The sequence below is a fragment of the Balaenoptera ricei genome, chromosome 1 (genome assembly GCF_028023285.1).
Source record: "Balaenoptera ricei isolate mBalRic1 chromosome 1, mBalRic1.hap2, whole genome shotgun sequence".
Lineage (NCBI taxonomy): Eukaryota > Metazoa > Chordata > Mammalia > Artiodactyla > Balaenopteridae > Balaenoptera > Balaenoptera ricei.
The window spans coordinates 21,745,715-21,762,215 of NC_082639.1; the positions used below are offsets into that span (position 1 = coordinate 21,745,715).

Here is a 16,501-nt window from a genome sequence, read left to right on the forward strand (position 1 = left end):
TTAATTAAAAAAAAAGTTTTAGTGAGAAGAGTGGCATTGTTTTCATTTTTGCAAATCTTTTTAATATCTGGCTTGACAGAAGGAAGCTAGATATTCATACCTGCTTCTGTATTCAGTCTGTTATGATATGTTGTTTTGGTTGAGGTATCTGAAGAAAATCCAGCCTCACAGAGGTAAGTAACTGGAAAAGGAAGGAGTATTTTAATTAACCTCTTAAGATCATTGTTGATATTTTTCCTTGATACTACATCAAAACTGGACAAAACTTAGTTGTGTTGTGGAATCGAAAACCATTGTCAGTGACTTGTTCATACTCTGATGCATTAAAATCTTTGTCTTATGCTTTTATTGGATCTTTTATCTGTGCATGATTTTTATAACATCATGTATTTATCATTTGGAAAATATTGGTTCCCTGACTTATGCAGGTCTTCTAAATGTTGATATATTTCATTTTACAATATCAAAAAATCATGTATTATCTTCAGCTTGACCAGAAAAGTCTTTAAATATTGAGAATCTCTCAAGTTCACAAGCAGTAGATACAACTTTTCCAAAATTCTTTTTTTTTTTTTTTCTATTTGAAAGCTAGATTTTTATCACTGGCAACAAACACTGTCCATTATTTTCCTTGAAGTGACAGTCTCACATTGTTTATTTTGAAGAACTTGTCTTTTGAATACCCATCTGAGTAACCATAGATTGTTAGTTATTCTTTTATATATATCATATATATGTTTGTGTGTATATATATATGTGTGTATATATATATACACAAATTGTATTAAAAGTTTATATATTTTAAAAGTTTTAATAAGTATAAACTATATTGAATAAGTAAAAATGCTATTCCCTAAAAAAAGTAGCTAGTTCACCCAGCAACTCAATTACACAAGTGCTTTTCCTGGAGACAAACATCGTATTTCTGTTTGTAGCAGGAGGGCTTTATGTATACTTCCCAGTTCACCATACAGAATATTAAAAAGACATGTACTGAGATTTAGTTAATAAATTTAATGGCTTCATTAAGGCCAAACTGGCTTTTATCCCCCTATGTGTGGTGATAAAGAATAGAAAACTCCTAGTATGGTTTGGTGCCACTGCCTTGATTTGTGTTAAAGTGCAAGTGGTAGTTTTGTCCACCTTTGTTTTTGTCAACACAGTGAAAAAAGCAAATAACATCTTAGTATTGCTTTGAATAATGGTCAAATGGAGAAGTACTCAACTTTTTTAGTAGTCATGGAATTACAGATTAAAACCACCCTGAGATACTATTTCATGTCCAAAAGAAGGGCAGGAAAAAAAAAAAAAAGGCAGAAATTTTAAATTCTGTGAACAGGGAAGGTTGTTGCCATGGATATGATGCACAGGAACTTTCCTACCTGGCCAGTGGTAGTATGAGTTGGAACAACCACTGGAAAACATTCTGGCTGCAACTTCAGAACACACGCACACCTTATGACCCAGCAGTTCTATGCTAGAGAACACTGTAAGTCTGTACCAGGGTATATGTACAGGAGTGTTCATAGCAGCATTATTTGTAGTACTCAAAAATCAGAAACATCCAAATGTCGATTAACAGTAGAAGAGATAGGGCTTCCCTGGTGGTGCAGTGGTTAAGAATCTGCCTGCCAATGAAGGGAACACGGGTTCGAGTCCAGGTCTGGGAAGATCCCACATGCTGCGGAGCAACTAAGCCCCTGCGCCACAACTACTGAGCCTGCGTTCTAGAGCCTGCGAGCCACAACTACTGAAACCCACGTGCCTAGAGCCCGTGCTCCACAACAAGAGAAGCCATCACAATGAGAAGCCCGCGCACTGCAATGAAGAATAGCTCCTGCTCGCCGCAGCTGGAGAAAGCTTGTTGCACAGCAACGAAGACCCAAGGCAACCAAAAATAAATAAATACATTAATTAACTTTAAAAAACATATAAAAAATACAAGAAAATGATGATCACAAAGTCAGGATGATGGTTACGCTAAAGGAGAGGGAGGTGGTTGTAACTGGAGAAGGGCACATAGGTAGGCTTTAGAACACTAGCAGTGTTCTGTTTGTTTTTTTTTTTAATTTATTAAATTTATTTATTTTTGGCTGCATTGGGTCTTTGTTGCTGCGCGTGGGCTTTCTCTAATTGTGGCGAGTGGGGGCTACTCTTCATTGCTGTGCGCAGGCTTCTCATTGCGGTGGCTTCTCTTGTTGCGGAGCACATGCTCTAGGCGTGCGGGCTTCAGTAGTTGTGGCACGCAGGCTCAGTAGTTGTGGCTTGTGGGCTCTAGAGCTTAGGCTCAGTAGTTGTGGCGCACGGGCTTAGTTGCTCCGCGGCATGCGGGATCTTCCCGGACCAGGGCTCAAACCCGTGTCCCCTGCATTGGCAGGTGGATTCTTAACCACTGTGCCACCAAGGAAGCCCTTGTTTTGTTTCTTGATATGGGGAAAGAGTAAAAATGTTTTTCAAAAAAACCCACAGTGTTCCTCTGGGCGGGTAGAATTTTGAAATTTTCTTTATTTTGCTTATCTTTTTAATTATTGTTATCATGAAAAGGGACGGCTTTTTAAAAATAGGAAAAGATTGCTCTTTTAACATTTTTTCTTAGTTTGTTGTTAAATTACAAAGGTAATACATAATTAGACTGATTTTTTTAAGTCAGTTTGCCACTTTAGTACCTAATATGCTTTAAATGTCCATTAAAAAAAATCTTCACATGTTCTGAAAATTTGTTTCCTTGCAAGTTTTCAACTCTTTCCCTTAATCCACCTGCCTCCAAATTTTAAGATAGGTTATCATTATTATTAATTTTTATCCCTTTCTCCTATCCATGTTTTCTCCATCCTATTTAGTATGGTTTCTGTTCTGAATCCAAATGGAATGCAGATTTGCTTTCAACTACTTCACACCCATTTCCTGGTCCAGTCAGATTGCCAGAGTCCTGTGTCATCTTACAGAGTCTGTTGGAGCCAAGGGATGTTACTTCTTTATACTGTAGCTAACGGAAGCCATTGTGTGTGTGTCTGTCTGTCTGTGACGTGTTTCTGGATAACAGCAGCAATAATGCCATCTGCTTTCTAGGTGGAGGAGAGGCAAAGGGAGGAACAGCTCGTTTCATTTGACAGGTAAAGGAATTATTCTAATGTAGAGAGTCGAGATGGGATTTTATACTTTGTACTTACTTTTAATTTTAAAAATCAATGAGAAAAAAAGGAGGAAAAAGAAAGGGAGCCTTGGAGTAGGTAATTTATAATCCATCAAATAAAAAAGTCAAAACTGGGGGCTTTTCCAAGATCTTTGAATTATGGAAGGAATAATTTCAAAGTGAATAAAAAACTTCCAAGAAATCTCTGATGTCGGTGTGTTGAGGAGAGGGCGTGGCTCAATAAGAATAAGTATGAACCCCCAAATCTATGGATTTGGAGGTCTAAATAATTTTACCTGTAATTCAGATTTAAATTCTTCAAAGTTCTTGGGTCTCTGTTTACTCATCCCTAAAATGGAGGCAACTCATCCTTCTAGGAGTATTAAAAGAAAAAGCAAACAATTTGTATCTGAAAAACATCTCCTTTCTTAACTTCTCCAAACTGAATTAACTAATTCCATAAAAATGTACTGATGGTATTAGTTGAGAACATAAAATGTTTTCTTATAGGTATGTATCTATCTCCCCCCCACTATACTGTGAGCACCTCAAAGGCCTGGGGTGCTGTCTTACTCAGTTTTGTATGTCCAGCACATGGAGGAAATTCTTTAAATATTGTGGAGATGATTTGTGATTTATGTGTACTGTTGGAAAATGCTTAATACTGAATTTTCAAAGTGTTTCATTTCTAGTATAAGATGTCGTATGCGTTTCTTTTAAATATGGTACCTGAAAAGAAGAGTTATAACATTTCACTAGCTTTTTACTTTGGTTTTCTGTTAAGAGACATTTAACCTAAAGCATAACCTCAAAGAGATTCTCGAAAACCAGGGGATGTGATTCTATCGGACTAATTGGTGAAGCACTGACAGGTCACTTAACCTGCTCTCCTCCACCTGTCTAGTACCCGAGATACCAACACAGCTTGCACTTTGAGAGTGCCCTGGGAGAGAATGGGCCACTGTACTTTGTTGATTTCAAATCTCTGCCCACTTCTGTCTAGCAAGTCCTAGCAAGATTGTAGAGTGTACCCCCGAAGGGAAACAGCAAGGAGTCCCATCCCTCATAATTCTGCTTCCTCTTAGTTTTGCCCATGAAACCTGAGACTTTGTTTTCTTGGTGTTACCAACTCTTTGCCTCTGGATATGAAGAATGTGGCCTCCGACACTTGTATTGATACCAGAGGAGTTGGAGCCCTGGTACTGTCTTTGGGCAGGCTCTGCTGGCAGCAGAGGTGATGCAGATATGTCTTATGTACACCTTAGAGAGGAGGAATCAACTAGTGTGCTTGTCTCCCTGCAGCCATGAGGAGTGGAACCAGATGCAGAGCCAGGAGGATGAGGTGGCCATCACTGAACAGGATTTGGAACTTATTAAAGAGAGGGAAACGGCAATTCGGCAGCTGGAGGTGAGAGCCAAGTCATGTTTTTTGTTTGACTCAATGTAGATGCAATCTCTTAATTCACCTGGTTTTTCTCACAGTGATTATGAAAAAGGATGAAATGAGTTGTTGTATGGCTAATGAGACATATTATGTCTCAGTGTAATCATGGAGAATTTGAACTACTCTTATGTTGGTATTGGCCATGGCACCTGAGAATACCCGAATCCTCTCCTCAGTTACTATATCTTATATGGTCTCCATGAGACTATGCATAGAGAACAGAGCAAGGCCAACAAATATTTTATCGCTCATTAAGACTTTGTCCCGAAACCTCAATGCCAACCTCTAGGTTTAGGTAGGGCTCTATGGAGAGCCCTTTGCTTAGTCTGAATAGCCCAGAATAAAGATAGGCCAAAAAGGTTTGCTCCATTTTTGTGTATCCCAAAGTCCACTCCCAAGTTTTGGATATCACGTCAGTGAGTCAGAGAAATAGGAAGAGTTTTTGAGGTGGGGGTTGAGAGAGCGGTCTCGAGGCCTCTCTTACCTGAGTTCCCAACTTTAATCTTGCACAGTGACCAGTAAGATATCCTTAAACCTGAGTACTTTTCTCCTCCATGGAGATAGAAGACTGCCATCCCCGGGGGCAGTGGGGAGGGGAGGGTTGTAGAGAGGAGAAACTTTGAGCTCCTCCTTGACCTTCATCTGTGGCAGTGGTTCTGAACCATGACTGCACTTCAGAATCACTTGGATATATATTTTTAATTCCCCAGCTCTCCTCCTCCACTACCAATTACTATGTTTGGACTATATGATTTTCCTATTTTTCATAGATTAAAAATGGGCAAACATCCACAAGAGGCCCTGGCCGTGGACACGTTTTTCCTTACAAACTTCGCAGGTGATTACAATGTGCAGTCAAGGTTGAGCCTCACTGCCCTAGAGCCCATCAGTGTCTGTTTTTTGATGGGACAGTTCATCCTCAAGTTTGATTATTACCTTCAAAAATGTCATGTCTTTTCTCTGTTTCACCTATTGCTACTAATCATTGACTTGGTTCTTTAACATGAGAAATCCTGCTATAGCAGGGAGTAGAGTGAGATATATGGAGCTAAGGAGAAGAATGTAATGTAGTAGATGTCAGGAGTGTAATGGCACTTCACATTCAACAGAATTAAGGCCAAATTCCTTAGCTGGGGCTGGATTTTCATATCCAGTCATTTCCTGCATCTAACATACAAACCCCATTCTAACGGTGAAGCATCACACTTCTGTGTGTCTCTTCTACTCTCACACTACACTTCTGACACTTCTGGCCCCCAAATGTGTGGGCTTTTTCCCACATCAAGCAGTTCTGCCACACCATCGGGATGTCCTACAATTCAACTCAATTCTGACACTATCTCCCTGGAGTTAGCCTCAGATCCCACAAGACTGACCCCCCTCCCTGTGACTTCAGATGCCACTCGCAAATGCAGGTCATCACCTGTGCTTCTGACTGACAGGCTGGAAACTGGAGGTTCTCACGACCCCGTCCTTGGGTTCGATTAATTTGCTAGAGCTGCTCACAGAACTCAAGAAAACAGTTTACTCACTAGATTACCGGTTTATTATAAAAGGATACAGCTCAGGAACAGCCATATGGAAGAGATGTATGGGGCAAAGTATGTGGGAAGGGGTACAGAGCTTCCGTGCCCTCTCCCTGCGCACCCTCCCCAAATCTCCATGTGTTCACCAACCAAGAAGCTCTCTGAACCCTGTGGTTACATGGGCATGATTGATTAAATAATTGGCCCTTGGTGGTTGATTTAACCTTGAGCCCTCCTCCCCTCCCCAGAGGTCAGAATTGGGGCTGCAAGTTCCAACCATCTAATCACCAAGTTGGTTCCCCTGGCAACCAGCCCCTATCCTTACGGGTTTTCCAAAAGTCAGGCCATTAACATAAACTTAGGAGTGGTTGAAAGGGGCTTGTTATGAATGAAGAAAGACATCTTTATCTCTTTTATCACTTAGAAAATTCTAAGGTTTTTAGAAGCTCTGTGCTGGGAATGGGACAATGACCAAATATATATTTCTTATTATGAATCACAATATCACACCTTATGTTATAGCCAAACTGGGCTGTTTGTTCTTTAACCCAGTTACCTTTCTGTGTATATGGCTTCTCTTTTGCTGTAAGGCACAACTCAAGTCCTACCTCTTCTGCCATAGTCTTCCTCCTCTGCTAGACTTCCTATACCATTTATTAGTCATTTACCGTGTAACACCCTTTCTTCTTATTTATCTTATTGTATACTGATCCCTCCCTGCCCCACCCCCCCCCCTTAGCTATTATTAAGCCCTTTTATATTCACAGCAATTAGCAGACTCTCCCAACTATAGTAGACTCTTAGCAAGTAATTGAGGTTCTGGCAAGAACTATTCTTGCAAGTTATGATTAGGAAGTCATTGCTTTGAAGGCATCATTTTTTATTATAGCATTCTGAGAGGCAGTACACTACAATTGAAAGAGCGTGGGCTTTAGGGATATAATCCTGGCTGCAATGCTTAGTTTCCTCACTGACGAGTTGTATGACTAGACAAGTTACATAACCTCTCTGAGCCTCATTATCCTCAAAGATACTTAGTTCATAGAGTTACTGAATGATTAATTCAAGTATCAAGGAGGCATAGTAACAAAAGATCATGAACTTTTAATTCTCAGTTCTGCCACTTGCTAGCTGTGAGACCTTGGGACAAGTCATTAAACCTCTTTGAGCCGTGATTTTCTCTTCTGTAGAATGGGGATAATACATGTCTCATTGGGTTGTCATGAGGACCAGTTAAGTAATAGTTAATAATACCTGACCCTTATGAAGTGGTTATTTCACAGTTCTAAGAACTTCTTATTTAGTACTTCTGAAAACCCTATGAGATGGGTACTACCATTGTCCACATTTTAGAGGGGAGGTGCAGAGAAGTTCTTAATTTAAGGTTGGACAAGACTGGAGGATTAACAGTCCTCTGTAGCTGACAGTCAGGCTCCAGGAGACTGTGCTTTTAATTACCTACCTGGTATAGTACTTGGCACATAGTAGTCATTTAGTAAATGTTAATAATTAACTTTTTTTTTTCCATTTTCTGTTTATGGAGAAAACATGATTTATAAGCTTTAAAAACACATGTGTTATGTTACTAGACAAAGCTTTAGGTAAGTAGAGGAAATGAATCTTCTAACATGTTGCTTAACGTTAATTGTTTTTTTGTGTTCCTTAGGCGGATATTTTGGATGTCAATCAGATATTTAAGGATTTGGCAGTGATGATCCATGACCAGGGTGACCTCATTGGTATGTATTATTGATACCTTTAACATGAAGGGGAGTTGACAGTACTTGTGTGCAAAGAAGTCAGTAAGATGTGTCTTAGGAATTTTGGAATACCATTTAAAAATCATTAAATTCATTTTCTTAGCAATTTTCTTATGTTGTCATATGTGTAAGTTAAAATGAGGCTTCCGTGAATAGTCAGCTCCATTCACTTGCCATAGCCTCTTGGTAAGTCTTTGGCTGTTTAGGGAAATATTAGCTGTCAGCTTCCCAGTTTTTATCTCCAGAAACTTGCACAACTATGGGCTCAGAAACCCTTTTTTTTTTTAAGCTTTTTATTTGGATATAGTTTCAAGTTCATAAAAAGTTGCAAAAATGAAAATAATAAGGAACTCCTTGGGCTTCCCTGGTGGCTCAGTGGTTTAGAATCCACCTGCCAATGCAGGGGACATGGGTTCGAGCCCTGGTTTGGGAAGATCCCACATGCTGTGGAGCAACTAAGCCCGTGCACCACAGCTATTGAGCCTGTGCTCTAGAGCCCGCGAGCCACAACTACTGAGCCCACGAGCCACAACTACTGAGCCGACGTGCCACAACTACTGAAGCCCACGCACCTAGAGCCCCTGCTCCGCAACAAGAGAAGCCACCGCAGTGAGAAGCTGGCGCAACGAAGAGTAGCCCTCGCTCGCCACAATTAGGGAAAGCCTGTGCGCAGCAAGGAAGACCCAACACAGCCAAAAATAAATAAATTAAATAAATAAAAAATAAGGAACTCCTTTATAAACTTTACCCAGATTTACCTCTTGTTAACGTTCTACCCCACTTGCTTTTTACTTGTGCTCACTCTTTCTCAATCTATGTATATACCTGATTTTTTTTCTGAACCATTTGTGGGTGAGTTATATACTTCATAACCCTCCACCCCAGTATTTATTTCCAAAGAATAGGGCTATTCTCTTATGGAGTTAGTAACTTTTGATTTCATGCCTGGATAGTTGGAGTGATGGTGGTGAACCAGGACCCATAGCATCATAATTCTCTTCAGTTTGCAGTCTTGAGACATCTGAGTGTGGTAAAACATCCACTGCCCTTCTTTTTTGCAGACAGCATAGAAGCCAATGTGGAAAGCTCAGAGGTGCATGTAGAAAGAGCCACTGATCAGTTACAGCGAGCTGCTTACTATCAGGTAAAAGCAGGTACTAAAGAAAGTCACTGCGTGCTGTAGACTTTATGGGCCATCACATTATACTGACACATTGAGAACAGCTGCAGCCTTTTGCTTAGACTTAAGCTGGAGACAGGTAGTCATAATTGCAGTCCCAGCTCCATTTTTAGTATTTTTCTTTGCAGAGAGATCTACAAAAAGGCATCAAACTTTGAATAAACTGACATAGAAGCCTCTTAGCTACAAAGCTAACCACGTAAGCTAGCATGATACCTAATCTGGTATAAGGCTAAGTTTATAACCTAAACAGCTGAAGTTTGTTTCAATTAGGATAGTAATAGGTACAAAGTAGAACTTTGCAGATACTTTATGTTGACTATTGCCACAGAGGATGGACAAAGAATCAACTCCGACTGCTATTTATGAATTAATAGGGGCTTATCATTTTGGGGTCATTTCGTATGAATAAATAGGGGTTGATTGTTCCACTTTCTGTAAAGTGATATTTTTCTACATATGAGTTGAAACTCTAGTTTTATGACTTTTATCTGGGTCTTTACCTCAGTTTACAAATATTGTGAATGAGGTCCCTCTCATTTCTCCTCAATTTGGTGTTGCATGGCTTTTTAGAAATAAATAGCATTCAGTCAGTTACCACGTTCCTAAGATAGCTGTATTTCACCTGGACTGTTCTTAAAGAAATACATATTTAATAATAGTGTTTCCTTTTAAAGCTGAGTGATGACTTTAATATCCAACAGTAAAGGAACAATTAAGTAAATTATATACATCCACTCGTGTTATGTGGGAATTAAAGGAGATGTTTATGAAGAGTTTATAACATCAAAATTTTTATGCTAAAATATTAAGTGATAAAAACATCAAACATCATAGAGTATGGTCCCAATTATGTCAGATAACAATATGCATGGATAAAAGATCAGAAGGAAATACAATCAAAATGTCAACTGTTTTATTATCTGTGGGTGATTATTTTCTCTTCTGCTTGTGTGTATTTTTTACAGTGAACATAAAATTTTATACTAGGTATAAAACCTTTATTAAAATACACATGTACAGATAACTTATTTTATTGCAAATAATGCCTAGCAACATAGGTATAAACAGTTCCTTTGCAAATTGTATTTGGGAGCCTGGAATTAGAACTTGCGCTGCTGCCTAGCACTGGTAACTTGAGATTTTTGAGAAGGTGTCCGCATAGTCATACATGGATAGAGTTAATTTTGAATTACCAGGAGGCAGATTGATGAAGCACTCTTGGAGTCTTAGACTGAAACATTTTTTACTTGTTTCATGAGTGTCTTCTTTACATATTTCTCTCCTCAGAAAAAATCTCGCAAGAAGATCTGTATCCTGGTGCTTGTGCTGTCAGTGATTATTGTAATCTTGGGACTTATTTTGTGGCTAGTTAATAAATGAAGTGATTGCCTCCGAGCCTTCTCCTGCTGAGCTGTTTTCAAGGGCAAGTGCTTGCTGGAGTCTTGCCAGAACAAACTGATCACAAGAAGACAGAATACACCAGAATGTCCTGTAATAATTTAGTTAGAAACTAACTACTAACTAGTCCTTGGAATTAGTGACCTATGGAGACAGTATTTATCAATTTATGTGTACATTTTATTGATTTCTCAAATTAAGAATTAATTTATGTGGATTTTGCTTTCTCTTATATTCTGATTGCCCTTCGTCCCAAGTGTTTACTGAAAATTACATTCTAGATATTCTTGTTTTGGTAGGTAACACTATAGTCTTGTAATATTGTCTTTCTATGTACATACAAGATTTACCTTTTTACTAGCAACTGAGATAGAATTACTTTCTGTCACCCAGCATATTGGAGTCTGTCAGAAACTGTATAATAAGCCAGCAATTTTTATTATTTAATATTTTAGTTTGAATTTCTAAGAAGCCTGCCCCCTATATGCTTTGAAAGATTTTGGCAATGTATTTAACTAGAGAATAAAAAATTGCACATGTGATCCAGATTAAATCAGAAGTAACTATTTGAGCTGGCCAGCTGTTGGGGTGTGTGTTAATCTGGGTTTAAGTTTATTATCTGCTAGTGTCATCGACTGCAGTTCATCCATATATACACTAAACCATCTTGTTCACTTTTTGAAGAGTTTAATTTAATTAACATGATTCTCTGTGGGGTTCCTCTCCCACCTGTCTGTATAGAAGGGGAGAATTAGACAAAGCATTCTTCTGGAGAGCAAATAGGAATTGTTTGGAATGATTTAATCTTCTATTGTTGTTGCTTAGTTGTGGTTCTGCATTCCTGGTGAATGATGAATGTTGCCATCAAAAGGCTGCCCCCTACCCTGATAAGGTTTGCTGGGCATTTGATGGCAGGAAGATTTTAAAAGCTAGACTTAAGTTGGTTTAAAATTTAGTCCTGTGAACTTGGCGATAAAGCAAAGAAAAGGTTCTTTTTTGTAAATAATACTGGTTTGGAATAGTGATGTTAGACTTATCCTAATTTATGAACAAGAGATTAATCTCTCCATGCATAGTTTTAGACAAAAAATGTTTCAATAAAAGATTGCTGTCTTGTAACATAAATGTTGTCCACTCCCCTTTTTCACAAGTGTAGGGAAGTTAAAGGGAAAGTAATTTCTCTAGGCTCTCACATAAATGTGAACTGGGCCAACAATTTCAGTTCATCCTTTAGTGAATCAGAGGATCTCACTACCCTGGATATATTTATACTTATTTCTTCCATTCCCTTTAATGTTACTTAATCTTCTTTTACTAAACTAATGTGAACAGCAGGGAAACAGGGCTAAATGCATAAGTTTCTTTGCACTCTTGCAGCATTCCACCCACATAAGACAAATAAACATTTGAAAAGCTTTTGTAGTTAAGTTTTTATGAGTTAACATCCTAATGCAGTAGATATTGGGTAATGTGCTGTCCAGAGAAAAACTGAGACCTGCAAGAAGACTGGAGATCAGGTGAGGATTGGTTTAGGGGTGGAATAGGTCCTTTCCTTGAGGAACAGGATAGAGCTACTGGGGCGTCACAGTGGCCCAAGCAGCAGCTTCAGAGGTAATTCCTTGGTTATACAATCACTGCCCCTTCAGCTCTAAATTACAGTTGGACTTGAATACATCATTTGTAACATTCCAGGCAAGAAAAAAGTCTTGACTGTAAAAAACTACCAAACAAACAAAAAAAACACGAAACCTTTCAGTTTGTGTAAAATGAAGCCACCATAGTTCTGTTCTATGTTATCCAATGGTGGTGGTAATAGTAGTCATGGGTAGCAAATATGACCTTGGCCTAGAATTTCAGTGGCCTGGAATTTGTAGTAGTCACCAAGAGGTTCTGCTAAGTGGTCCTAACAAACCTGTTCACAGAATCCTCCTTGACTGTGCTTTGTCCACCTTTAGGGCACCATGGTTTAGGGCAGTGGTTCTTAACCATGGCTTCACATTAGAAACTAAAAAAATACTGATACCTAGGTGACCGTGCCACAAGATTCTAATTTAGTTAGTTTGGGTTATAGCCTGGGTATAGAGACTTCTAAAAGCTCCAGATAATTCTCAGGTGTAACCATGGTTGAAAACCATTGGTTTGGAGGTCAAAAACTAGACTGGGATACAGAAGGCCTGGGGAATCTTAGCTCTGTCATTAACTTGCTGTAGGTATTTGGACAAGTTATTTAACCCATAGGCCCCTAGTTTCCTCAATAGTTCTCTTAAAGCTATAAAATTCTTTGATTATAAAGACCATAGGGATGTGGTCTGAACATATCAACTGTATGTTTGTCTCTGTATTCCTTTCCTTTTGTCTTTCTTTCTCCTTTCTTTATAGAATGTTTTCTCTTCAAGTGAATTAAAACAGTAGTACTGTAGTATAGGGTAAAGTAGAGGTGTCATGCTGGCCACTTCCTCTGCGAATGTTCCAGAACAAGAACTTGCTAGCTGCTAGACCAATGCTCCCTGGGTAGGTTTTGTTTTGTTTTGTTAAGGGGTGGTGATACACTGCCTTGCACCACTGGGAAAAAAATATCAAAATGAAATCATGCTTCAGTCAGTGCAAACTAAAATATACCGAGCCTCCTCCATTCAGTTTTTTTGTTTTTGGGGTTTTTTCCCCCTTCTTCTGTTCAGAGGCAGTTCTCAGTCATGGGAATGAAGCTTTTGCTTTTGGTCACTAAATGCAGACCAGAACCTAACTCAGATTTCATTCTATCCTGTTTCCTAGGGCTAGAAGGCTTCCTCCCTTCTTTTCTAAGCATGTTTAGCGTATCCCTAGGTTTCAAGGAATTTTTCAGTATTGCTTTCCAGTACTATGAATTACATCTACTTTAGAATCTCCATTTAGCCAGGAAATAGCTTGAAAGGTTTTAATTCCAACCCTTGATCCTGCTTTTAGGCCAACTGAGTAGTTCATTTTAATACTTATCCAAAATGAAATTTGATTAACAATATAGTACTTAATTTTTAAAAGATAAACTTGAAATAATAGAATTTTTAATGTGGGACTCTGATTAAGGACCAAGTTTTTACAGTCCATGGAGAAATGAGAAAAATAACATAGTGGGCTTTTTAAAGTACCATCTTTGAATCTGAGCTAATGGCCTTCTCACTTTCTAAAAAGATTATAAAAATGAAAAGGTGGTGATGTTAGGTGACAGTCTTCATTTAAAAATCTCCTCAGTTGGCAAAATAAAAGTTGACACCCCTATAATACTTATTTTCCCCTGGTCCATGACATCTCGAATATCTGAACCACTCATCTAGACTAGCTCCATCGCTTTACAACTGAAGAAGCTGAGGCCAGGAATGGCAGTCTACTGCAGGAATTTAGAGTCTTGAGGAAGTGCTCTGTATGTGAATGGTCATTTGTGGGGTAATACTGGAGCCCTTACTACAAGAAACTTACTATGCTGAATGTTTTACATTTTACATTTATCATCTTAACACTCACAAAACTATCGAGGAGATATATTTTTCTCGTCCTCTTTTTATGGATTAGGAAACCGAGGCATAGTAAGCGACCTGGCCAAGGGCACACAGTTTAGGAGCTGTGGAGCCAGGATTTGATCTCAAGCACACAGACTTCAAAACCACACCTTTAGACACTATACACTGTCTCCGTTCATCACTGATACAAACTATCCTGCTCACCACGTCTTTCATGAAGCTTTAACAATGCGGAGTAATGGCAATTTCTATTCAGTTTTCATGAATATCTTTTCTTTTGTTGGCACCTTGTAAACTTTTCATTCACCACCCTGCTAAATGAAGTCTCCTGCTGTACCATCTCTACACAAACACAATTTTTTCAGTGTCTCCATTTGATCACTCATATATAAAAGATGTTCTAAGAAGTTTTTTGATATCAATAGGCTCCTTATGTCTTTAGATTCTATTCTAAGGAAGTCTCAAAGTCTAAGAAATTAATCTTTGTTGAGATACCAAAATCCAAAGGCAGCTAGCCCATCAGTCTTTACATTTCAAAAGGTTCATGTCCTAGACTGCTGTCCTCCAGTTTGCTGATCTCTACTGACATCATTGGTGCCCAAAGAGCATTTTGCTTTATAAGGCCCAGGAAAGTGTAAGGTGCCATTACATCAGAGGTCAGTGTGAATATCAGCTGTGCTGGAAACAGGGAACATAGCCAAGGAATAAAGAATTATAAGGGTAAGAATATAGCTTAGGTTTCTTGGGTGTACATTCAGCATTATAAGGGATTAAATAATAGACCACCCACAGAAGCTGAGAAATTGAAAGGCAAAGCTGACATAAGATGGTATTAGATCCCTGATAGTTAGACGTGGCTTCAATACCTCTTCATGCCTGAAACGGGCATGGGACCTCAAAGGCCCACACAATCTCTGTAGATACAAGCACCTTGCTCTATTCTGTTACACTCAAAACACTTGAAACTATTTAATTCTTTCTTAATCAAGTCCCTGTGCTCAAAGGAGGGAGCTATAGCCTGTTTTCCTGAAACCAAGTTTAGAGCTATCAGCCTAGTCTATTTTTGGAATCACAAAGCTGGAAAGTAGGATATTAACCAGTTCGTGTGATAAGTGATCTGAGGGAATTCCCTGGCAGTCCAGTGGTTAGGACTTGGCGCTTTCACTGCCGAGGGCTGGGTTCAATCACTGGTCAGGGAACAAAGATCTTGCAAGCCCCGAGGCACAGCCAAAAAAAAAAAAAAAGTGATCTGATCAGTTAACATCCTTGCTGGATGAGTTTACTGTGCATTTGAAGACCAGGGGAAAATGTGATTCTCCTGCCTAAGAGTTGATAATTTTAAATTCTAAGTTAATATTATGCTGCAGCTAAATCTTGATGCCTGGAGATGTCACCAAGGGCAAACTCTTTTGAACAGGCTGATGTTCAATTTAAAATCTATAGGACCAGTAGCAGGCAATCAAGAAAAGAAATAACTCCACCATAGAAGGAGATAACTTGCTGTGCAGTGCCTCTTTATGGGTGAACAATAATTTTGCATTCGGTTTCCTTAAAAGAAAAAAAAAAAAAGGCCAGATAATCCTCCCATGTTTTCTACAAAAGTGAAAAAGTGTTGGGCTTTAGTTGCATACTAATATGATCACACCAACATCAAAGTGTGACAGCGATGATTAAAGAGCATGGCCTTTGGCATCACACTGATTTAGATTTGAATTCCACTCACCACTTGTTCTAGGGTGAGGCTGGGCAGCTCAATCTCTCTGACGCTCCCCTCAGGAATCATAATACCTATTTCAAGAGAGTTGTGAGAATTAAATGAGATGATTCATATAAACTATATACTTGCCCAGATAAGTAAGCACTCAATAGACGTAAGCCATTACAACCAGAGGACCTGCTGCTGGTCTCTTTCACCCAGCTGTTGGCCTAAAGCAGGCCTGAATCCTAATTCTTCCTTACACTATCTAGTCACTATGACCAAAATTTTAAAATCCAAAGGGGCCTCAACTTGATTAATCACTTCATTCATGCACATTGAAGATCTGGACGCCTGCCATCTGGTTGGATCCGTCCCTGGCTCCTGTTTGTCCAGAGTTTAGATGACCCCCAAAGGTAGCTTCCCAGATAATCTACAGAAGCCCTCAAGTGCCGGATTTGGGTTACAATGGGGAAGGGGGTACGGTGCATGCAGCTCTACGCAGAAGGACCGGAAGAAGAGAAACAGAAAAGTTGGAGTTTTTCCAATCTCTGAGCTCTACCCTCTAGCTTCTCTCCAGACTGGGGTCGAAAGGCTGACGGTGCAGGCCCAGAGCAAGGGTGGAGTCGCAACATTTTAGAGCCTGGGAGCGTGTTTGCAAAAAGAATGTAGAGGGAAACCGAACCCCTCCTTACGAGCCCATTTTCCTCAAACAACTCCCGGCCAACGAAAGCCCTGACCTCTGCAGAAAGCGAACTCTCAAGCACTGAAAAAGACCTCAAAACACAATCCCAATTTCCACCGCTACTAGAAGCGCCCTGTGCGTCCGCGCGTCCATGCGTGCGTGGGCGCGCGCGCGCATACGCA

The 16,501-nt window shown here is 39.4% G+C and overlaps 1 protein-coding gene and 1 long non-coding RNA gene across 2 annotated transcripts in view; one reads left to right on the top strand and one right to left on the bottom strand.

Annotated features, from left to right (window-relative positions):
- STX12 (syntaxin 12) overlaps positions 1-11,826 on the top strand; it is a 34,243-nt gene extending 22,417 nt beyond the window's left edge. The window contains exons 5-9 of the mRNA XM_059916553.1: positions 3,070-3,113; positions 4,436-4,541; positions 7,770-7,842; positions 8,925-9,007; positions 10,334-11,826. Of these exons, the coding sequence (XP_059772536.1) occupies positions 3,070-3,113; positions 4,436-4,541; positions 7,770-7,842; positions 8,925-9,007; positions 10,334-10,426 (399 nt within the window). The 3' untranslated portion in view covers positions 10,427-11,826. The remainder of the gene's footprint in view (positions 1-3,069; positions 3,114-4,435; positions 4,542-7,769; positions 7,843-8,924; positions 9,008-10,333) is intronic.
- LOC132362303 (uncharacterized) lies at positions 113-16,453 on the bottom strand. The gene is made up of 3 exons (XR_009502332.1): positions 16,375-16,453; positions 15,662-15,726; positions 113-181 (listed from the first exon to the last, which is right to left on the bottom strand). It is a non-coding gene; the product is annotated as an uncharacterized LOC132362303 (long non-coding RNA).
- Between the last annotated feature and the right edge of the window lie 48 nt (positions 16,454-16,501).